At 36.2% G+C, this 25,348-nt stretch overlaps 1 protein-coding gene across 5 annotated transcripts in view; it reads right to left on the bottom strand.

Moving 5' to 3' along the window:
* Positions 1-676: 676 nt before the first annotated feature.
* LOC127184784 (putative P2Y purinoceptor 10) overlaps positions 677-25,348 on the bottom strand; it is a 75,777-nt gene continuing 51,105 nt past the window's right edge. For 4 of the 5 annotated variants that reach the window (XM_051141169.1, XM_051141168.1, XM_051141166.1 and 1 more), the window contains one exon: positions 677-2,662. In XM_051141169.1, coding sequence (XP_050997126.1) covers positions 1,408-2,466 — 1,059 coding nt within the window. In that variant the 5' untranslated portion in view covers positions 2,467-2,662 and the 3' untranslated portion in view covers positions 677-1,407. The remainder of the gene's footprint in view (positions 2,663-25,348) is intronic. The other variant, XM_051141170.1, reaches the window with a different exon arrangement.

Raw genomic sequence — 25,348 nt, 5'->3', positions numbered from 1 at the left:
AAGTATGATAAGGGAGGTAATCAAATCAGGAGGTAATACAACATTTATTTCAAGAGTGCAAAAAGGAGAATGCAGGAAGTAGAAATGGCACCAACAAGAATGGGAGAGCAGCCAAGAGAAGGCTGTGAGAAGTAACTAAGAACAAATACAATGATGTATTCATATGAAAATATCACCATGAAATTCATTCCCTTGTAAACTAACCCGAAATAAAATAAAAAATTAAAAGCTACTCAAAACAGTAGAGACAAGACAAAAATAATAATTTTGTAAAACCAGCCTTTGCTTTATAAAATTTCATTTTAATGATACACAATATTTTGCTGGGCATGGTGGCGCATGCCTTTAATCCCAGCACTTGGGAGGCAGAGGCAGGTGGATCACTGTGAGTTCAAGGCCAGCCTGGTCTACAAAGTGAGTCTAGGACAACCAAAGCTATCACAGAGAAACCTTGTCTCGAAAAACAAAAAAAAAAAAAAAAAAATTGATACACAATATTTAAAATGGTAAGCTTCAAATTTTCCAGTGGGAATGATTCATATTAACAACAATTCAACTACAGGCATTTTTAAAATGGCAGTGCTTGTTCTGTATTAATAATAGAATTTCATTTACGTCATTGGTATATTTTATTTATAAAAATTAGACTCAGCTAAATCTTAGCAAAATGAATATATATATTAGGTGATTCTTCATTAATCTTTTGATTGAAATGTATCAAGTAAAGTTACATATGAAACAATCGCTTAGCCAGGTTGATTTTTAATAAACAGATAGATGAGAATATTTCCCCATTAATGCCAGTAAACAAAAATATCATCATATCACAAACTCACAGCCATTCAGAGTTTCCATTTTAAGCCTTTAACCTCAAGTTTGTTACATATATAGAGGACAATTCTATTTAAGGTATTTTCATTGCCTGTGGTTTCCATGGTAATTTTGACAGGTTCATCTGAAGTGATACTTTTTTCTTCAAGGTGAGGAAAAAGAAAATCTTAGAGATATTTTAAGTTATAATGTTAATTTCCATAATTCATATTAATATGAAAAGTTATCGCTCTGTAACCCAATTGGCTCAAGTAGTGCATGTTTTCTAAATAAAGTTTTGGTCATATTATGATGTAGATTTTTCAACATGTGGATAACTTGTACATGTCCAGTAGATTTTAATATATTTTGTTTTTCTCAGTTAAACATGAAAATATTGAGTCCATTCCTGAGGAACAGGTGTGAAATTCCTTCTGTCAATTGTCACTTTATGTCAAGGCAAACAGTCATGTTCCACAAACATTCTTGGCAAAGAGAATGCCTATACACAAATTATTTTGAGTGAAGTGGCCGTGTTTCTTCATGGCATCCAGTATCACTTTGAAATGGCTAAAGTGTCAGAGTATAAAGGTTGTTCTAGATAATTACTTCATCGCATTGTGTTGGAACATCCAAACATTCCAGAGAAATAGTCTGAAGATTCTCCTTCCTCTGAGGAATTTCCAAAGTTCTGTCCTTACAACGCAAACATGACTGGATTACCAAACTGCCATGTTCTGAAAATTGGTCACGAAATTCTGAAGTCATAAAATAATACACAACTGGATCAAGACAACAATTCAGATTTGCAAGACACAAGGAAATGATGTGGAAACATAGAGTGCTCTTAATAAAGGAACAGTTCAAGAAGACATGTTGCTTTACCATCATAAAGAACGGGAAGTTGAGATGGTAAGGAGTGAAACACACTATGAATACCACTGCACACATGAGAACCATTCTCAGAGCCTTTTTCCTCTCTTTAATATTCTGAGGTGGATCTTGGAATTCCTGTAAAGATTTTCTGGTCTTCCATGTGCAGTATGTAATAATTGCAACGGGTAATACAAACCCTCCAAGTTCAGCAGCAGTTACCATGCCAATGGAGGAAGCCATACTAATGTCATGAAGCCCTAAATCAGCAAAGCAGGATTCACTATTATTGGCTAAGCCAGCACTTCTCAGGATGGGAAGTGGCAAACAGGCAGTCCCCACAACGATCCAGACGGCAGCACTGATGCCCACGTCATACCTACGCTTCCAGTTTCTGGCTCTGAATGGCTTGAGGAGAAAGAGGCACCTCTGAAGGCTAATGCATGTCAAGAAAAAAATGCTGGCATACATGTTGAGATATTTCAGATAGAAGCACAGCAGGCAAAGGGCCCTCTGGAACGGCCAGTGACGGTTGATATAATAGTAAATCCGGAGAGGTAAGGACAGGACGTGAGCAAGGTCCGCTACTGAGAGGTTGATCATGAAAATGATGGCCTTATTCTTCTTGCTGATGAAGCGGCACAGGACCCACAGGGCTGCACTGTTAGCCAGGAGACCCGGGATGAATATGAAGATATAGGTGGTTGCATACAGAGAGTATTGAAATGTCAGATGAGTGACACTGCAATTACTCTCAGCGGTGCTGGTACTATTGCTGCCCATCTTGAATACCTCAATATGCTCATCAAGGTAAACTGTGGAATTACGGCTCCTGCCCAAAGATAAAAGTGCCTGCAAAGAGGGAGTACTGACACAGCATTTGTAGATCAGTGCACTTTATTATCATGCTGTTTGTGCTGTTACTTCCCATCTTGAGCACTCATGTTCCTTCCATACGAAAAGCCTTTGCATGTGATTTCTGTGAAAAATAGAATAAAGATAAAGTCAGAGGCCAACACAAGCACATATGCATATTAGTTTTATTCCTACCAGAGAGATGTTTAAATGTGAACTTTCATAAATTTGAAAACTTTTGTCTATGCAAAATTAAAATAGTGTAGCAACTTCCCAACAGATAAATAGTAGTGAGGACGATATTTTCAAGAATGTTTACATGATCTTTTAAAACTATAATTTTGATAACTTGAGTTTGTTTTTTACTCTGAAAGAGAATCATCAAAGTTGCATAGGTAAGCAACAGGCAAGATCTCCTGACCAAACTGCCCTCGGACAAATATCTCGTCACTCTTGAGACATTCCATATTGCATTTGTATACCTGTTTCTGCCTAAAGTTTTCCCAAGTTACCATCATCAACTCTGGGAGAATGAAATCTTAATTTGTTTTCAATAGCTACATTATAAGTTAATAAATGGGTGCTAGGGTGAGCTATGAACACTTGGGAGTGGAACATGGATTAAGGCCCTAAGCAAGGGCTGCTGGCAGGTCATCAGGTTTTAGGGATGATTGGTCTTGGGGAAAAAACAGGGCTCCCTTCTTCAAATTCTTGGCTAAAAGCAAGGTTTTCTATAATCTACAACACCTTTTATAAGCTCTTTCCAAAAACTTCTGAGTTTATTAACAATGCCATGACAGCTTCAGGCACTCACGTATATTGAAACTAGCTTTTCACCATTTCAGTCAACTGCCAGGAGAAGTAAAGGTCTAGAAAAAATCCTCTCAGAAATGAAGCAAATTGGGGGGGGGGAGCTTTCCAATTCAGTGGAAATTATTCATGTAAATGATTGCATTTTCAATGCTCATAAATTTTAGTACTATCTTCCATTTATTTAGTGACATAAAATCTGTTCCCGTGTTGTTTCAACTTATTTATTCCTTTCAAAGAGTAACAGTTTACTCCCTCTTAAACATAAAAGCTCTTCAAATATCTAAAGATAATAGTCAAATCTTTTCTCAGATCTTCCTTATTCAGATTAAACATTCATTTCCTAATTTGACATCGTCCTTGGTCTTGGTTTTGGTTTATGTTAGATCATTATTACTTTTGGCCAAAAGCCACCACAATACAGTTTATTTCACTCTGGACATGAATGTTTAACTAATAAACATTTGATAATTCTTATGAAATATGTTTTATGTATTCTGATTTCAAACACAGAAGAATAAATAAGATTTTAATGTTTTGTTGTAGTTTTTAGTACTTGTAAGGCCAGTTACTTTGCTACACATTTTATAAAGGTAAAGAAAAAAACTGAAAGAGCCCTAATGGTAATGAGTTCTCAAATGGCAAAGTAAAATGCCTATGTGGCAAGGCCGCTTGAATTAGTCTGGAAAGTAATATAGGGTCTACGACTATGTGTACCAACCTAGACACAGCCAATTAAAAATTGTGGAAATGTGGTCAATCCAGACAAAGCCGACACAGTGTCAAAACCCATTTGATGTCTCTGCACTGAGTGCATGTAACTCTTGGATAAACTGTATTTACTGAGCTGAAAGTTCAGTGCAGTCAAACAACCAGGTCATTCAGGCAAACAGCTACTCTGATTTTTTTCACTTAGTTAAATATGCTGCTGAATCAGGCAATTGTTCCAGTGAAGTATAAATAGAGACAACACTATTACCTTTTTAGAATTTTCTTGAACTAACTGAAATAATTTATATTGTGTTTTTCTTTTTATATTCTGGGTAATTTTTTTAAAATACTTGCAAACACAAACCAGGTGGAGCATTCAAATACAACCAGGCAATTAATACTTATGATTATCTTTGGTTCAATTATAAAAATAACTAAATTACTAATTGCTTATTTTTCCAGATGTTATAATAAATACTATGTGTACACTCTATCAATTTCTGACACCCAGGCTATGAAACACTGACATATAATGGCCATTTTGTCAACTGAACAAACCAAGGCTTCCAAAAGGCAAGACTCACTTCCTCCATGAAAGTCTTTTTGACATCCATAAGTTACAGAAGTCATTTTTCTGGATTCACTGTATCCATAATTCTGACCATTCTCTTTAGTGAGCATTACATAATATTTCTGGCAAGATGAGATTACTTTCCTTTCCAGGTGGCTTTGCTGTGGGAAATAGCAAGAAATCTCTACATGCCAAGTACTCATCCTCTTATTACATCCTTTCCTCCAAAATAAAAGTCTTCTAAAGTACCTGAAATATGTGAAGGATTTGTAGACAGCTTTTTGGGTGAATACATTTATGAGAGACAAGTCGATCTGAGAGACAGAAAGACAGTCTCTGTGAGAGGAAGGGAATGAATGAGAATGAGTGTTTTGGGATTAGAATATCGCTGTGATGCTTGACTTTACCACCAGGTGTCATAAGTACACCAATGTTCAAAGGCATTTACACTTGAAAGAAATTGGTTTGAAACCCTGTTAATGAAAAAAATTAGGCATCCCATGAACTTCAGAAACAAAACTCTTTCAACAGTATTTTAGAAGGCTTGGTTTATTCTTGTCCTAAGCTTCCATAGGTCAGAATCATTTTCTTTTTTTTTTTTTAATTCCTTATTAATTTATTCTTGTTACATCTCAATGGTTAACCCATCCCTTGTATCCTCCCATTCTTCTCTCCCTCCCATTTTCCCCTTACTCCCCTCCCCTATGACTGTTCCTGAGGGGGATTTCCTCCCCCTGTATATGCTCATAGGGTATCAAGTCTCTTCTTGGTAACCTGCTGTCCTTCCTCTGAGTGCCACCAGGTCTCCCCCTCCAGGGGACATGGTCAAATGTGAGGCACCAGAGTTCGTGTGACTTTCACAGAATCATTTTCTAAATATTGTTTGTCTTCTAAATATATTGTAGATACCTAAATTATAGAGCTGTTAAAGACCTCTAGATAAGAATCAGTTACTTTTCAAAAAAAGAAAACAGTGCCAGAAAAGGGAAACCTAAAAGTTACAAATTCACACAGAAAGTTAGTGGTAATGGCTGGCCTGGGGTCTCTTGCTTCTTACCACAGAACAATATCTACTTTTCCAGGAACTTTGGAGATGGAAAGCATTTTTGTAATTATACAATAACACACATGTTCAGAAATGAACCAATGCCAGGTTTTAGACCACTAAACTTGACAGTGAACTCTTACAACAAGAGAGATTGCTTCCTTCAAATTTTTCTATGGCAAATATATTACTTTTAAATGAATAATTCAGTCCTTGATGATAAGATTTTGTAAGATGCAGCCTTTAAAATATGAATTATGTTGTTCTTAATCTTTTATTATATCTACACATAAGGGAATGAGTTTCATTAGAAAATAGAGATAAACAAAGACAAAACAAATTTTATTAATATAAAATACTCAGCCTAAGGTTCTCATACTGTCTGGTTTTATATATATACATAGACATTTATATACAAGAGTTTCCAGACACAACATTTTCATTTATAACTTTCCAGGTAATTCTATGTATGCTGATTTATAAATGATTCATAGGTAGTCATTTTAATGGAATTGGACTTACATATACATATAACTTTATAAGCACAGTGTTGAATCCATAATCATAGTTAACACAAAATCTCTTGTCAATAACATCGAAATCATAAATTTAATGGATATTTGCATTTTAATTAGAATTATCTAGTATAATTTATTTAATTAATGAACATTGTAGTAGATTATCATTTTTTATTATTAGAAACAATGTGAAAGTCTAAAATGGTGGTACGTGCCTACAATCCTAACATTGAGAGATTCAAGCAGGAGGATCAGGAGTTCAAGATCATCATTTTTTACATAGATATGTCAAGGGCAGCCTGCACCTATGTGAGACCTTTTCTCAAAAAGAATAAAAATAAAAGTTATGGTAAACATTATTGCACCCTCATCTTTATTTTAGGTTGAATTGCTAGGCATTAAGTGGGCAATTCAAATTATCCAAGAAGGCTTCCCATATGAAATTTCAAAGCACATATTCTTTTCTGTAACATCACCATGTCCAATATGTTAGTGTTCCACATAATTCAAATCCTATCTATCTGGTAGAAGTATGATGTAGCTAACTATGTCTCAATCAAATGACACATGAAAAATAGTGAATGCCTATGCTGAACACAGCTGTACACACTGTAACATCCTTTACCTCATATATTTATGATTTTCATGAGATTATTTAAAATTCCCTGCTAACACTTCTCCATTAGTCTAAGAATTGGTTACTATTTTGCGATGGTGCACAGTAGACCTCCAGAGTGTACAGCTCATTCCCTAGCACCCAGCTAAAGGATCAGCCTTAGTTAGAAAACTCAGTTAACATCATAATGAAAAAGAATCTTGAAAGTTACACTTTCAATAGGCTTGTAACAAAAAATCCAAATACTTCAACACATGGTCTTTAAAGTTAATCATGCCTCCGAGTGATCTAGAGTACAGTTTTACCAGAATTTCTCATTCAATCAGTCTGGGATGAGGACCAATAATAAGCATTTCTAAAACTTATCCCATGTGATTCAGAGATTACTCTTTGAAAAATCAGTGCCGTAACATTATTCCAATACCAGCAACAGTTGTTTTATCTGAGAGAACAGTACTTTTTCCCACACAAATATTATGAATCATTTAACTCACTTTTTTTCTTTTCCACATTGGAGATGAGGAAATTTTTTGACAGGTTTGTGGTGTACTTACCAACAATTTCTAGTATAATCTGGCATGTTTATCTATATTTATTATCTCTCCCCATCAACACCCTGGAAAGAAATGCTAATAAAAAAACATTGAGAGGTTTTGTTCAGTGCTTAAGAGCTCTTGTTGTTGTAAAGAACCCGGGTTTGATTCCCAACATCCACAGGGAAGGCTCACTACCTCCTCGGACAGCAGGCACCCATGTGATGCACAGGCATATATGCAGAAAATACTCATGAATAAAAAATAATAAAAATAAATCTGATTTTTAAAAAAATTTAATGCATCATGTGTAGGTTTTTTAAATAGTCAAGGTTCTCTGTTTTTCAAAAAAAAAATTCCATAATTGAAAAACAACGTCAATTATCAAAATCAGTTGTTTCCTACCCAATGCATCTTTGAGAAAAGTTTAATGCACTTATTTCTGAAAAATCTCATGCAGTTAGTTCCATACAAAGTTATTTTTAATGTTCAGAGTTACCACCATGCTGTGGCTTAAGCATTTGTATAAACAATGTTTCCCAAAACTCAAACCACTTTAAGACAAAACATGCATTATCTGAAAAACAAATTACTTTGTCTTAAACTTCCTAGTCCTCTTCCAGTGTCAGAAACTTCAAAACAGGAGGTTCAATAAAAGTCAAAGGATACAGTGATCTTAAGACTTTCTTTGGCTTCAGAATATAACTGGTAAAAACACGTTGCTTATTTATGGCTGACGTTCATTTTAACGGTAAATTCTATTTCTGATTTTACCACCACCCCCTCCCCCAGAATTTGGAAAAACTCATAAACTTTGTCCCAAAACCACCTATTTCAAATTCTTTTTTATCTAGTGCCAAAGTAACCTAAATTCAGTTTTCTAGCTTTGTTTATTTTTCTTCTTGACAGTCAATATACTGTAGTAGTACAACTGCAGACTATTTTCAGACAGACCTGAGTTTGAAAGCAAGTATCTGTGCTTGTGAGTTGTTTTTCTTGATTTATCTTATCTACAGCCTCATAAATTGCACAATGTGCACCATTGTTTATATGTTCAAAGAAGGAAGCAAATTTTCACAATGCTTGCATCTGGCATGTAGTAATGTCACGATACATACTGCTTTTATTCTCTTTTGTTTGGTGAAAGTTTTTCTGAGTCATGAGAGAAGACAAAATATAAATATATTTCAAAGCTCAGTTTAAGTTTCTTTTACCTCAGGAAACTACTCCTGACTTCATACGCCCTTGTTAACCTCAATTTTCTTTGGATTTTTGATGTATCTGCCAACTTACAACTGCATGGATACCATATTTCATGAAAATTAAATTTTCTGAGAATTTCTAATGTACTTTATACCCCTTCTATCATTTAATCCTCATGACAACTCACTATTTGACAACTGGAAGCAAGCATTTAATGTTAAATTGTTTGGGGAATTGTTTTGAGTTCTAAGCTTAACAAGCATATTATCTTACTATTTTTGCAACATAGTTCCCAGTCCTTTAAAAGTGTATATTTACATGATATTATATGAGCACTCTGATATAGTTTCAATTTACACAACACATGATGCCTTGAACATGTTTATCAGCTAGCCTCATCCATAATCACCAAATCATATTTCTATTTTCCTGAATTTTAAAATATATAATCCCCTCTTTTATCCCATTTCATTCAGTCCTATTCTGATACAAGTAGCCATCATTTCTATCTCTTGTTTAGCGTCAAAGGAGTCTTTTTACTTCCAATGATGCTCACTGAAATTGAGCTGATATTGATCTGAAGGGAATTTCTTCAAGGAAAGGTGTTACTTGCAATTCAAGGGTAAGCAACTGAGAAAGACACTCAAAAATGAAAGCAGAAGAAACATAAATAAATAAATTCAAATAGTGACAAGAAAATGTCTATGTAACACAAATGAAAAGGAAATAGAATATTAAATTAAAATGTCATGATATCATAAAACATTGAAAGAATCAATACTCAAGAAACTTATTAACACCTAACTGTATTTTAAATTAAATACAAGCAAATTAAACACATTGGGAGAAAGTTACACATTGTAAAATGGAACACTATAAATAGCTATATTCAACTATATGTTGCATACAGAGAACAGATCAAATGTATCTTCAGTATGCACAAGATCCAGGGTTCATTCTCAGCACCAAAACATTAAAATAAATCCACTAATTTCTTGGTATATACATTACTTTTTGCTCCTTAAAGGGTAACCTAAAACAAAAAGACTACTTGAGCTCATTAATTCAAGGCCAGTTTGAGCAAAATAGCAAGAAGAGAGATGAATTAAGAGAGAAAAAATTGGACTTTAACAAATATAAGCAAATTTAAAGACAATGTATTAAATATCAGCTGGGTTAAAATACCGAAAGACTAATAATAAATGTTTTAATTAGTGCTTAGAGGAAAAGTTTTAGATTTAAAGATATATTAAAAATCGACATCATGTTGAAATCTATGGCCTAGCCTTCTACATTATAGAATTATCAATAGAAAAAAATCACTAAGTCAAAATCTCACAATATAAAAGTAATAAAATAGAACATTAATAAGCAAAAATGAATAAAAATAGAAAAATCAATGAAACCAAAATGGATTCATTGAAGTCATCAACAAAACTGGCAAACTTTAACTTGACTAGCAAAAATAAACTAAGGGAAAAAACACAACTTAATAACAAGGGTTGAAAGAAAAGACATTATTACTGACTAAATGAAATGAGGATTATAGTAAAATAGTATTAACAAGACTATGCCAATGTTTATACGGCTAAATTTAGATATTTACACAAACCAGTCAAATGATAATTAAAATTTCTTTTAAAAAATAAATGAACCTAGGTAGAAAGGAAACAAAATTAATGATCAATAACCATACTACAATAAAAAGTGTAGGCTCTAAAGGCTTCATTAATGACTTCTAAAGCTTTCAAAGAATTAACACTGAAGACTTAATATTGCTGGGAATATACCCAAAAGATGCTCCATCATACAAGGACATTTGCTCAACTATGTTCATACCAGCTTTATTCGTAATAGCCAGAAACTGGAAACAACCTAGATGTCTTTCAATCGAACAATGGATAAAGAAACTGTGCTACATTTACACAATGGAATACTACTCAGCTATTAAAACAAGAAAATATTAAATTTGCCGGCAAATGGATGAAACTAGAAAAGATCGTCCTAAGTGAGGTAACACAGACCCAGAAAGACACACACAGTATATATTCACTTATACGTGGATATTAGCCCAACATAGATGTGCTCTGAAAGTCTCTATCCAGCAGGGAATCAGCACAAATTCTAAGTCTCACAGCAGGCCTTTTGGTGGAGCACTGAGAGCGATATGGAAGAATAGAGAGATGGAAGAACCCAGAGGGTTCAGGAGCCCCACAAGGAGACCATCAAGGCCGGTGGACCTGGACCCAGGGGGGCCTGCACAAACTGTGGCACCAACGAAGGACAATGCATGCAGTAAACGTAGACCCCGTACTCAGATTTAGCCAATGGGCAGCACATTCTCTACAGTTGTGGGGAGAGCAGGGACTGTCTGTGACATGAATTCTGGTGCCTCCTTGGAAGAGAGAGGGGAAGCAGGTTAAATGAATGCAACCTGATAGGCTGTGGTCACATGGTGGGTGAGGAGGTCCCATTCTGTCAGAGTCCTGGGAGGGGGGAAGAGGGAGGAAGAGGGAGGGAAGGTGGGAACAGGAAGATACAAATGAGCGGATATCAATTGGGAGGTAATCTGAATAAATTATAATGAATTAAAATTTTAAAATATTGCTAAAAGGGTAGTGACATCATACTGTTCTGCAGTCAAAAACATAGCTGCCTGAACTGCAGATATTGACAAAATGACCCTAAAATTCTCCAAAAATGCAAAGAGCTTATGTGTGATAAGAGAAAAAAGGTAGAAGATGTACTCTTACATATTTCAAATTATAGTAATCAAAGCAATGTGGCTGGTGTATAATGATAGATATAAATTCATGGAATAAATTTTAAACTTTAGAAATAAAACTTTTACATGTATGGTCAAGTGGTTTTCTAAAACAGTACTAATAAAATGTTAGGAAGAAGGAATAATAATAATAATAATAATTCAACGATCATGGAACAACTCGATAGCTCAACAGGGAAGTATGAAGTTGATAGCTGTATCCGTATTTATTCAATCACACCACATACACACACACACACACACACACACACACACACACACACACACACACCTTTATGAGTTCCTAAGAAGATTCCATATCTTTTCAGTTGTAGACAATATTGTAAAAACAAAACAAAAAAACCCAAAAAGCATAAATTGCAGCTATATCCTTTAAAACATAGTAACTATCCAAAAGAGGAGTTTTCTTTCCTGACATTTTCATACATATACATAATTTATTTGATTATTATTCCCATTCCCTCCTCCTCCTCCCCTCTCTCTCCTCTTTTCCACTGGTCACACCACCTCCAAATAGTCTCCTTTCTACATTCATTATATATACCTAATGCTAAAATGCCTTATTCATCAAAAGAAACGTGATAGTTACATTTCTTGATCTGCCTTATTTTACCTAACAGAATGTCCTCCAGATTTTTTTTCCATTTTCCTTCTGATAAAATAATTTTCTTCTCCATGCTTGATTAATACCCCTATTATATGTACATAGCACACTTCCTTTACCTATTCATTTGATGATAGACATCTTGATTAATTCTATATCTAGCTTATTGTGAATAGTGGTAAAATAAAAATGGATATTCAGGTATCTTTTATTGTTCAGATACATACCTAAGTGGTATTGCAAGATCAAATAGTAGCTCTGTTTATTGATTTTTTGAAGGCTGTTCATACTGATTTTCATAGCAGCTAGATTAATTGACATTATATTAACGGGAAACAAGGGTTCCTTTCTTTAGTGTTGCATTGGTTACTTTCCTGTTTCTAAGGTAAAAAATACCATGACCAAGAACAACTTATAGAAGAAAAAGATTCCTTTAGCTAACAGTTCCCGAGTGGGAGTTCATAATGATAAGAGGAGGCATGACAGCAGGCAGCTGGAGCAGGAAGCTTGAAGATCACATCTTCAGGTGACAACATGAAGCAGAGAGTGAACCGGAAGCACAGCACAGAACAAAAGTATAAAACACAAATCCCATCCTTGGTGACAGATTCCCTCCACCAAAGTCCTAACTTTCTAAAGATTCCGTGACTTCCACAAACAGCATCACCAACTGGGAACCGAGTCTTAAAATGTGTGAGCTTATGGGGAAAAATTCTCATTCAAACCACTATACAAATAATACAATATTTTTTAACCTAGTGATAGTTCTTCTAGGTGTATCAAAACAGAATGGCAATGTTTTGGTTTATTTTTACTTGCTGGCTAAAGATCTTGAACATTTTTTCATGTATTTAAAGCTTCCACCACAAGGTGGTGTGTAGGTCAGCTTGTTTGAAGGAAAGAGGCCTGGCCACGGCCCACATGCATGGAGCCTTCCCCCTCTTATCCTCATGATTTCGCCTTAAGACAATGGAACCCTAGGCAAAGCTGTATACATAACACTAATTGGAAACTACTTATACTAAAAAAAAATTTTTTTAAATAACTAATTCTTCACTTGAGTGCACAGGGTTTCTAAAAACAGGAAGAACCTGAAACCGCTGCCATAAATTTATGTCCGTCTTTCTGCTTTTTGTCAGCTGATGGCATAGAGCTAGATCATTGGTCTTATATCTATAAGGACTGCTTAGTTATACTTTTGTCCCTGATCTTGTTCTCTTTAAATCTAAAACTCACATCAGTTCTACAAAGGTGGACTTGGAGTCCTTGGTCTCCTTTATCTATTCTTCTTCAGGGTGTGGCCATGTTGGATAACTCTTCTTTCCACTTTTTGCCATTACACATCTTTTTAAGTGGACTATTGGTGTGTGTTACCAAGTAAGCTTGTTGGGGCTGCCAGAGCTCAGGCTTTCACACTAAACTCTCAGTAGAGGAGACTGATTTCCAGATAATCAGGCATGTGACAGGATTTTAATGTGTTTGAAGACATTTCCATGATCTGACTAAACTACATATTCACTTGACTGTAAGGAAAATCATTTGGATGATATGAGTAGACATCATTCAACCTGTTAGAAACCATAACAGTAGAATTTTCTACAAGATCAAACAAACAAAAATAAAACTTGCAGATAATAGCTTTAGCCTGTGCATTTGATCCTCCTTGTTCTGACAAGACAATTTGGCTTAGGAAATTTCTGCCTTGCCTCATCAGCACCTACTACTGTATAGACAATTCCTTGGGATCTATCTCTTAATTTGTGTCCACTATAAGTTCTGTTCCACAAATTGGATATTGAGTGATACTAATATGAGGTACATACAGGAGAACTTTATTAAAAAGTAGCATCTTAAGGATGAATTTTGGTATTTCTCCTGTATCTTTATTAATTTGATATTCATTAATCTGATTAGAATTAAATGCCTCAATGACCATTGTATATGGTGAAAAAAACCATGGTAGCCTAAGGTATGATTTGTCAATGAATGTACTCAAAACATTGCCATTGAAATTTTCTAATCAATCTTAAAGAAGATAAAGTCATAGAATACCATCTATTTAATACTCTAGAATTAAAATTTTCAAATATGTAAAATTGTAGAATAAAGCTATATTGGTTGCTTATTCCTCAATATGCAAGAGGAAGTGGAAAAAGTAAAGTTCAAGCCCAAGGCTATAAATTTGAAGCTGTAGTTTCATATATATAACCTACTAGCATTTTTATTTTCTATTTTAAAAACTTATCTTCTATTGTCATAGAGCCAGTTTAGTTCAACCAAACAAATGTCATCTTTAATTGACTGAATTATAACACACATTAACTTCTTAATTACATAAATAATTTTCTTAAAGAAAATCATTGACTTGAAACACAGAGAGAATAAAAACTAGAATGGATATATATCAACAAATCCAAGTGAAGCTGGCAATATTAACATCTAAATTGCTCTATGTTCTTTCTAGTCAAAACAAGCCCCTGAACTCTGCCTAAGGATTTTACTGTCCCTTTGCTTAGGAATTTGTAATAACATCCTGTGTGGTAATTGTCTCTGATTCTTTTCAAAACTCACTATCCTAAGTTCTCATGCTTCTAAACCAAAAACATCATTATAGTCCTAGTAGATGTCAACAAGTAAGACACAATGTGCAAATCACAAGTCTTCTAGCTCTGAAATTTTTTTAACTGATTATGTGTATGATGTATGTTGAGATAACCCAAGAAAGGTGGTAGATAAGGAGCTATTTGGAAGGTACTGTTGGTCAACACTTGGGTAAACAACTGAGGCTTTGCTATTCTCTGCACATGTGTCGTTCCCTAAAATCTATGTGTTAAAATCTACTCACCACCATTTTTAAAGAAATTGAAATATCAATTCTCAACTTCATATGGAAAAACAAAAATCCCAGAATAGCTAAAACAATCCTGTACAGTAAAAGATCCTCTGGAGTAATCTCTATCCCTGATCTCAAGCTGTACTATAGAGCAACAGTAATTAAAACAGCATGGTACTGGCATACCAATAAGACGGTTGATCAATGGAATTAAATCAAAGAGCCAGAAATAAATACACACACTTATGGACAGTTGATTTTTGACAAAGATTCCAAATCTTTTCAATGGAAAAGAGATAGCATCTTCAACAAATGGTGCTGGTCTAACTGGATGTCTATATGTAGAAAAATGCAAGTAGATCCATATTTATCACCATGTACAAAATTCAAGTCCAAATGGATTAAAGTCTTCAACATAAAACCAGAGACATTAAATTTGTTAGAGGAAAAAATGAGGAAGACCCTGGAACACATTGGCACAGGAGACAACTTCCTGAATAGAACATCAACAGTACAGCCTTTAAAGTCAACAATCAATAAATGGGACCTCATGAGGCTGAGAAACTTCTGTAAGGCAGAAGACACTGTCAACAGAACAAAGTGACAGCCCACAGACTTGGAAAAGATCTTCACCAACCCTATATCTGACAAAAGGCTAATATCCAAAATATATAAAGAGCCCAAGAAATTAAGCACCACCAAAGCAAATAACCCAATTAAGAAATGGGGCTCAGAATTAAACAGAGAATTCTCAACAGAGGAATATCGAATGGCTGAGAAACATTTAAAGAATTGCTTAACATCTTTAGTCATCAGAGAAATGCAAATCAAAATGACTCTGAGACTCCATCTTACACCCATCAGAATGGCCAAGATCAAAAACTCAAACGACAGCATACAGGATGTAGAGATAGGGAAACATTCCTTCATTGCTGGTGGGAGTGCAAACTTGTACAACCGCGCTTCAGAAATCAATCTGGCACTTTCTCAGAAAACTAGGAATAAGGCTACCCCAAGACCCAGCTATTGCGCTCCTTGGAATATATCCAAAAGATGTTCCGCCACACAAGGACATATGCTCAGCCATGTTCATAGAAGCCTTATTCATAATAGCCAGAACTTGGAAACAAGCTAGATGTCCCTCAGTCAAAGAATGGATAAAGAAACTGTGATACATTTACACTATGGAATACTACTTAGCTAATAAAAACAAGGAAATACTGAAATTTGTGGGTAAATGGATGGAACTAGAAGTGATCATACTGAGTAAATTAATTTAGACCCAGAAAGACTAACACGGTATATACTCACTCATAATTGGACACTATCCCAACAGGGATGTCCCCAGAAAGTCTTCACTTACCAAGAGATTGGGATAGATGCGGGGATTTCCTATTGGGACTCTAGGTGAGAGAAGTATGGGAGAATGGGGAAATAAAAGGATCCAGAGGATCCTAGAAACATACAAGAAGAACATCATGATAGGCAGATCTGGACCAAGGGCAGTTGGCTCAAACTACTGCATGAACCAAGAACAATACATGCAGTAAACATTGAACCCCTACTCAGATCTAGCCAATGGACAAGAAATTCTCTACAGTTATGTGGAGAGCATGGACAGACTCTGACATAAACTCTGGTGGCCCATATTTGACAACTTCCTCATAGTAGTGAGGCCTGGTGGTACTCAGAGAAAGGATAAGCAGGCTACCAGGATGAGAGTTGATAGATAACCTATGGCCATATAGTGAGAGAGGAGGTCCCCTCGTGGTCACAGACCTAGGGGAGGAGAATAGGGTAAAAGCGGGAAGGGGGGAGGAATGGGAGGATACAAGTGAGGGGATAACAATTGAGATGTGATCTGAATAAATCAATTAAATTAAAAATATATATATAAAAAAGACAATACCAAAAAAACCCTACTCACCAATATGATGACACTAAAGGATGGGGGAATGTGGTTAGGAGAAATCCTTATGAGTGCAACTGTAAAATTGTTCTCAGACACATGTGTTGCCCGCTCCACCATGTAAACATGTATGAAGAATATAACAAGCATATGCCAGAACAAAAGGAACACCATGGTATCTTATCTTGATATTATTCTTTTTGCATTCTAGTTAATGACTATAAGCTATTCAGCTTCATGGTGCTTTTATAACACACCAAATAAAATAAGAAAATAAATGTATTAAATGATCCACAAACTTCTGATTTCTACTGGCTTTCAGGTCACACCCTTTGCTACAAGTCAAGGATGCAATGCAGCAGAAATAGTGTTTGTGGTGTCAACAGATGGCAATATTATATATAAGGAGCTTGTTTGAGACCCTTTATAGAGGAAACAGTGGAATTATTGTAATTTTCAGGAAAAAAATGTCATTCTTTTCAGGTAAATACTGTTGGAATTCTTAGTAGGCCTTCCTAGAGACTCAACATGTCATTTTAGCTGGTCCTCTTAAACTAGATATGCTGGACCTTTCAAGCTATAAATTTGTAAATGTATAGCAGTATCCCATTATCAAATGTAATATATATAATCAAATTCTAACAATTCCAAAAGCACAAGTAACCATGAAAAGTAAATCAAAGTCCACCGTCATGACTATCATGATTTAGGAATTCCCTACAGCCCTCTGACTACAAAAGTAAACCCTGGTGTGGTTAGGAAATGGTTCCTTATGATGTGGAAACATGAAAAAATGTTGACAACTGCAACCTTTTAGCCTCTTCTTTTTTAAAATTTTTTATTAATTTATTCTTGTTACATCTCAATGTTTATCCCATCCCTTGTATCCTCCCATTGTTCCCTCCCTCCCATTTTCTCATTATTCCCCTCCCCTATGACTGTTCCTGAGGGGGATTTCCTCCCCCAGTATATGCTCATAGGGTATCAAGTCTCTTCTTGGTAACCTGCTATCCTTCCTCTGACTGCCACCAGGTCTCCCCCTCCAGGAGACATGGTCAAATATGGGGCACCAGAGTACAATACAGGCGGTAAACTTTAAACCCCTACCCAGATCTAGCCAATGGGCAGAATATTCTCCACAGTTGAGTGGAGAGTGGGGTATGACTTTCTCACGTACTATAGCCTCTTCTTGAGACCTCACTGAAGATTATAGCAAGCTTAATACTCTTAGTGGGAAGAATACTTAAACGAGACCTTGACTATGCATTTTGTTGCAAAGTTAAATCCCAGTAGGCATGATCATATACCAATTCATATACCACAGCTGACAGTTTAAATGGAGGATAAGTGACTCAGAAAGTGTACTATACTGAGGAGGTTTGAGAAACAAATATCTGGCTAGAATATTCTAGCTAATGTAAATATAATTGTAAAATGATTACACAAACATATAAAACCTGTCTTCTATTAGGAAATGAAATCCAAAACCATGGGATGACAATTCATGTCCATTAGAATAATTCAAATTAGAACTATTAGAGAATGTAGGTAGCAGTTAGTCTTTATCCATTTCTGGTTAGAACATAATATGTAGTTCTGCTTTGTAAAACAGGTTGAAAGTGCCTCAAGATGTTACACAATGAATTACCAAGTGACTCTAGCATTCTATCTCTATTACAACCAAGAGAAATTAAAACTATGAGAATTATAAAATTCATAGATGAATGCTAATAGCAGGGTCACTCATAGGAATAAATACAGAAGTAAAACCAAACCCCATCAATGAAAGCTGGATGAATAAAATATGATGTCAGGATGGAGACAAAGTATAGTGGCATATAAAAACACTATCGAAGGACCAGATAAAAATGTACTATATGAAAAATGTGCTATAGGAACAAGAAGTTGATTTAAACTTTTAAAGCAAAACATTGTAAAGTTTTTATTAATATGTTAAGGAAAAATATCACAGGAACATATTAACTAATAAAGAAAAGGCACTAGACAAAATTCTTTAGTCATTTAAAAATTTCTCAAAACCTAGAAATATTAAGGAACCATCTCAACAAAATCAGTAACAAATAGTGTCATCATTCAAGATACTACCAGAAGTTCCAGCCAGAATAATGAGTCAAAAAAAAGAAAAAAGAAAAAGAAAGAAAGTCCAAACAGAAAGCCAAAAAGACATATTATCTATTTTAAAATGACTTTCATGTATATAATAATAAAGCAATCTTCAAAAGAAATCTCATAGACATAACAATGATATATTTATAACACCTTAAAATGCATGCATAGTTGTATATAAATCTAACAAAACATATAGAGGAACTATATATTGAAAGCTATAAAACATTCATTAAAGTTACAGGCTTATATAGTGTGTTCATTGATTGGGAGATTATGAAGACTATAGGCTATCCCATCCCAAGTGGTCATTCTTAAACACTTGTGTTTACACCCAACACTATATGTTTATTTATTTATATATATCATTAAAGTAATATGTGTATGTATTATATAATATAAAATATACAGATTACACATGTAACAATAATAATTATAGATGATAAGGTTTTGAATCAGAAAGACTTTGAGATAGTGGAGTTGGAGAGGTGAGGGGAGGGGTGGCTGATGTAAATATAGTATACTAATATATGAAATCCTCATAAAGTAATAAAAATTACATTAAAAGTATAGATGTTGTTCTTGTTAGTTTTGTCAACTTGACACAAACTAGAACCATGTGGAAAAAGAGAACCTCAATTGAGAAAATATAGATTGGTCTATAGGCAAGTCTGTAGGGGCGGTTTCTGGATTAATGATTGATGAAGGAGGCTCCAGTCTACTGTGGGTAGTGTCATCCTTCAGCAGGTGGACCTGAATTTTATAGCAAAGCAAGATGAGAAAGCCATGAAGTGCAAGGCAGTAAGCAGCATTTCTTCATAGACTCTGCTTCAGTTTCTGCCTCCAGATTTTTTCTGAATCTCTGCCCTGACTTCCTTCAGTTGAGGAGTGTGACCTGAAATTTTTAGGTTGAAATAAACATTTCTTCCCCCAAGGTGTTTTTATTAGTGTTTTATCATAACAAAGAATCAAACTAGAAGGACAATACAGGAGGGAAACTTTAAACCCCTTCCCAGATCTAGCCAATGGTCAGAATATTCTCCACAGTTGAGTGGAGAGTGTGATATGACTTTCTCACGTACTCTGGTGCCTCACATTTGACCATGTCCCCTGGAGGGGGAGACCTGGTGGCACTCAGAGGAAGGACAGCAAGTAGCCAAGAAGAGACTTGATACCCTATGAGAATATATAGGGGGACGTAATCCCCCTCAGGAACAGTCATAGGGGAGGGGAATAATGGGAAAATGGGGGGGGGGAGGAATGGGAGGATACAAGGGATGGGATAAACATTGAGATGTAACAAGAATAAATTAATAAAAAAAATTAAAAAAAAAAAAAAAAGAATCAAACTAGGACAGATGTGCACTCTCCTCCTACTGATAATAGGATTCCCAAGCCCCAGCAGATATTTTTGTAGAATATGGACTTGTTTATTTAAAAATTTGAATCATCAGGCAAAACAATGTAACAACTAAAATAATTATGAAAGACAACAGTCAGAACAATCATGATACATTTTTTCTTTCTTTTAAATTTTGAGACAGGGTTTCACTAAGTTAACCAGGTAGCCTTGAACTTGTTTTGTTATCTAGGCAGACCTTGATCTCATATTCTTTGGCTTTATCCTGCCAAGCAGCTGTGATTACAAGCTTGCTCCACTCTGTTCAGTTGTGTCTTCCACAGCAATCAGGACAGCATGATATTTTGGACCACTAAGAAAATGGATTAAACAAACTTAAACAAAAAGAATAGAACAACATAAAAAAACATACTTCCATTCTTTTTACAAAAGTGAAAATTTTAATGAAGAAAATGAAGCCCTTCAATCGACAATAATTTAACAATTATATATCCATAGGTGAATAAAAATACACTACTTTTACAAAGTATGTAAACTACCCTCAAAGTGTCTCATACTTCAATATATAAAATGTAATGGTATAGGGCTCTTTCCCTGGGGGGACTGCTTTTTTATTTTATTTTATTAATTTATTCATATTACATCTCAATGGTTATCCCCTCCCTTGTATCCTCCCATTCCTCCCTCCCTCCCATTTTCCCCTTACTCCCCTCCCCTTTGACTGTGACTGAGGGGAACCTCCTCCCCCTATATGCTCATAGGGTATCAAGTCTCTTCTTGGTAGCCTGCTATCCTTCCTCTGAGGGCCACCAGGTCTCCCCATTCAGGGGATGTGGTCAAATATGAGGCACCAGAGTACGTGTGAAAGTCAGACCCCACTCTCCACAAAGCGTGGGAGAATGGCAAAGTTGAAGGATCCAGAGGATCCTAGAAACCTACAGGAAGAAAATTATGATAGGCAGATTTGGGCCCACGGGTCCCACTCAAACTATGGCACCAGCCGAGGACAATACAGGCTGTAAACTTCAAACCCCTACCCAGATCTAGCCAATGGGGGGACTGCTTTGCCAGGCCATAGGGAAGAGGAAACACTCAGTCCTGACTTCCTTCTTCTAAGGAATAGGGAAAGAAGATGTGGGAGAGGGAGAATGGATGGGGCTGGGAAAGTGAAGATGGATGGGACTACAACCAGGATGTAAACTGAATAAATAAATAAATCACACACACACACACACACACACACACACACACACACACATATATATATATATATACATATATATATATATATATATATATATATATATATATATATATGTATATATATATATATATATGTATATATATATATATACCATGTCACTGGGGATTGGTGAGGAGACTTCAAATCTGTTAGTAAATTGTTATTAGATATGACACAAAAAGGTGGTATAGGAAGAACTGAAATGAAATAACTAAATTTCATCTCAGGAAAATTCAAAACTAAGTTCTATGAAAAAATAGGTCAAGAAACTATAAAGCAAGGCACAGGTTTGAAGAAAAATGCTTGAAAGCTACAAATCTAAAAGAGTTTTGTATTTGATGTATTATAAAGAAAAACTCTCAAAGCATGCTAATAAAAAAAACAGTGTAGTTAGAAAATAGAGACAGTGGAAATGGTTGAAGAGAGGGAACAGGATAGGAGAGGGAACACTGAGGGAAATGAGGGTGAAGATCAGATGTGGGGAAGAGGGTTGGACGATGGGAGGACAGAATGCTTGCAGAGAGAAGAGAAACTATGGGCAAAGGCAACTCTGACAAGCCGGAGATCTACAACAGGGTATTCTCCTGGGAGGATATGGGAGTGACTCTAGCTGAGACACCTAGTAGCAGGGGTCATGGAGACTGAAGAGGCCACCATCTGACCAGACAGGACTCCTAGTGGAGGAAGGGGAGCACCAACCCACCCACAAGAACTTCAACTCAAAATTTACCCTGCCTACAAGATGTGCAGGGATAAAGAAAGAGCAGAGACGAAAAGAATGTTCAACCAATGCCTGGCCCAACCTGAGACGAACGCCACGGGAGAGAGCTAACCCTGACACTCTTAATGACACTCTGCTATGCTTGCAGATGGGATCCTAGTATAGCTGCCCTCTGAATGGCTCCACCCAGCAGCTGATGGAAACAGATGCGGAATGCAAGGAGCCTTGTGGAAGACTGGACAGGGGGAGTGATAGGACCTGAAGGGAACAGGAGCTCCACAAGAAGACCAACAGTTCCAATTAACCTGGGCCCATTGGTGGGAGTAGAGACTGAAGCATCAACCAAGGACCATGCATACACTGAACCTAAGCCCCCTACAGATATGTACCCCCATGGGCAGCTCAGTCTTCATGTGGGTTCCCTAGAACCCACTGTCTGTAACAAGCAGCTGTCTGTGACATGGTCTCTGTTGCTTGCTTTTTGATCACTTCCCCCTGGTGGGGCTTCCTTACCAGGACACTGTAAAAGAAGAGGAAGTGCAACTGGATGTGCTGGGGTGGTTTAGTAGGGGGACTTCCCTTTTCTGGGGGGTAGGGGAGGGAGAATAGGGGGACGATGGAGGAAGGGAGGGAGAGGAGGGCCTGGGAGGAGAGGAGGGAGGGGACTACTATTAGGATGTAATGTGAATAAATAAAGAAAAAAATTAAAAGAAAATGGAGAAAGGAGATGAACAGGTAGTTTTCCAAAAATCGAACTGTAAAACATACACACACACACACACACACACACACACACACACACACACACACACACACAGACACACACAAAGGAGAGGGGGGAGAGGAACATTACTACCAAGGTAAATACAAATTTAAACGTGCAATATTACACTTGGTAGTGTGTATTATATAAATATTTGCAACAGCAAATGTTACAAGGAGGCAGAATAAGTGGTTATTCCATACATTAGTTCTCTTAGGAAAGGTACAAATGCACTGCAAAATGTTTGACAAATTTAGCAAGACTAACAGTATGCAAACTACAAAGACTACCATAAGAAACTTGTAAATAAATGCTCACTGCTATTTAGCTGTAATATTCTCTCCCCAAAACAGAATGGCAACAACTAAGATACTTTAGTGGATTGATGTAAATATATAAACAGGGTTTGTTATATCTCCATGTTTAACAATAAAACTGAACCAGCTATTGATACAGGAAACAAAATATATAGGTTTTAAAGAAACTAGCTGCGTGAAAATGGCTCATCTAAAAAAGGTTATATATTATTTCATTCTATTTATATAATGTTCTCAAAACAAAACATTGATGTGGAAAGCATATGAAAAATTATCAGAGTGCTACAGACCAGGGTGGGCTATGATATAAAGGTATAACACAAGAGAACTTTTGTTATAATAAAGAATTTCCAAATTGATTGTGATGTTATTTGAACAAATGTATACATGTGATAAAACACACACACATGAGTAGTTTCCAAAACTGATGAAATATAAATAAGGTCTGCAGTCTAGCTCATTGTATTATATCACTTTTAAGTTTCTGTTTTTGATAGTGTACTATAGTTTCTTAAGATCTTATCATTAGGGAAAAATTGGTGAAGTAGACACAAAGAATCTATACTTTATTAATTTTTTGTGAAAATATTTTAAAATTAAATGTTTAATTTCTTGCTGAGATTCATTAATCTCATTAGTCAGCAAGTAACTAGAAACTGAAAAAAGAGGCTGTGTCTCAGATGTTGTATATATAATATATTTGGTGGAAATCATTGCATGTCCATCCATGCTGTTAATTGTAATAAGTATGATAAAAAAGAAATGGGTTTCTGAATCTCATCCTGAGTGAGGCAACCCAGACCCAGAAAGACAGTCATAGTGTGTACTCACATATAAGTGGATGTTAGCCATATAGTACAGGATAACCCAAAGAAGCTAAGTAACAAGGAGGGCCAAAGGGAGGATGCTTGAATCTCGCGCAGAAGGGAAAATAAAATAGGTACCTGAAGTAGATGGATGGAGGGATCTGGGTGGGGAGAGTGGGTAGGGAGTGAAACGGGGAAGGGGATCAGGTGTAGGGAGAGGGGGGCTGAAGAGGACTGGGAGAGCAAATGAAATTCAGTGGGTGACCCTAGATGAGACTTCTATTAGCTGGGGATATGGAGCCTGCAGTCACTACCTCCTGTAGCCAGGTGGAGGTGGCACTTCCAGTAGAGGAATGGGGACAATCCACCCATAAACCTTTGACTCAAAATTTGTCCTGCCTATGAGAAGTGTAGAGATAAAGATGGAGTAGAGATTGAGAGAATGATCAATCAATGACTGGCCCAAGCAACCAATGAGACCCACCCCTAGTGAGAGAGCCAACCCCTAACACTATTAATGAAACTCTCCTTTGCTTGCAGACAGGAGTATAGGATAACTGTCTTCTGAGAGGCTTCACTGAGCAGCTGATGGAAAGAGATGCAGAGACCCACAGCCAAACAATAGGCAGAGCTCAGGGAGTCTTGTGGAAGAGTAGGAAAAAGGATTGAGGGAGCTTAGTGGGGTCAAGAACACCACAATATGACTTACAGAACAAACTAACCTGGGCCCATGAGGGTCACAGAAACTGAAACACCAACAAAAGTGGACTGGACCTAAACTTCCTACACATATGTAGCAGATGTGCAGCTTGGTCACCATGTGGGTCCCCTGACAATTGGAGAAAAGGCTACCTCTACCTCTCTTGCCTGCTTCTGGATCCCTTTCTCCTGCCTGGGCTGCCTTGTCTGGACTCAGTGAGAAAAGGATGTGCTTCATCCTGCTACAGCTTGATGTGAAAAAGAAAAAAAAAAAGAAAGAAATGGGTTTCTGATTTGCTTTTGTTTATTGTAAATATCACTCTCTGGCTTGAGAAGCTCAATTGCAAAAGCTTCAGAAGCATCTCAGGAAAATCTTGTGGCAATTTTGCAGCCATTGAATTGAATCTTCCCTCAGACCCAGCTCTCAAGTCGATGTTTTATGTTAAGTCAAGCCCAACCATGAGTTCTCTGCCTTGCCCACATAAATGCCTCAGCATCCCTTCAGTGCAAATCCAGTACACATAAGCCATCCAGAAAAGAAACAATTACACACTACTGGTAGGAATGTAAATGAGTATAGTCACTTTTTAAAACAGAATCCAGGTTCCTCAAAAACTTAAAATAGAAGTATATGAT

This window comes from Acomys russatus, chromosome X (assembly GCF_903995435.1).
Source record: "Acomys russatus chromosome X, mAcoRus1.1, whole genome shotgun sequence".
Classification (NCBI taxonomy): domain Eukaryota; kingdom Metazoa; phylum Chordata; class Mammalia; order Rodentia; family Muridae; genus Acomys; species Acomys russatus.
Note: the sequence above shows the minus strand (reverse complement) of the source record. Positions and strands in the feature narration are given on the sequence as shown.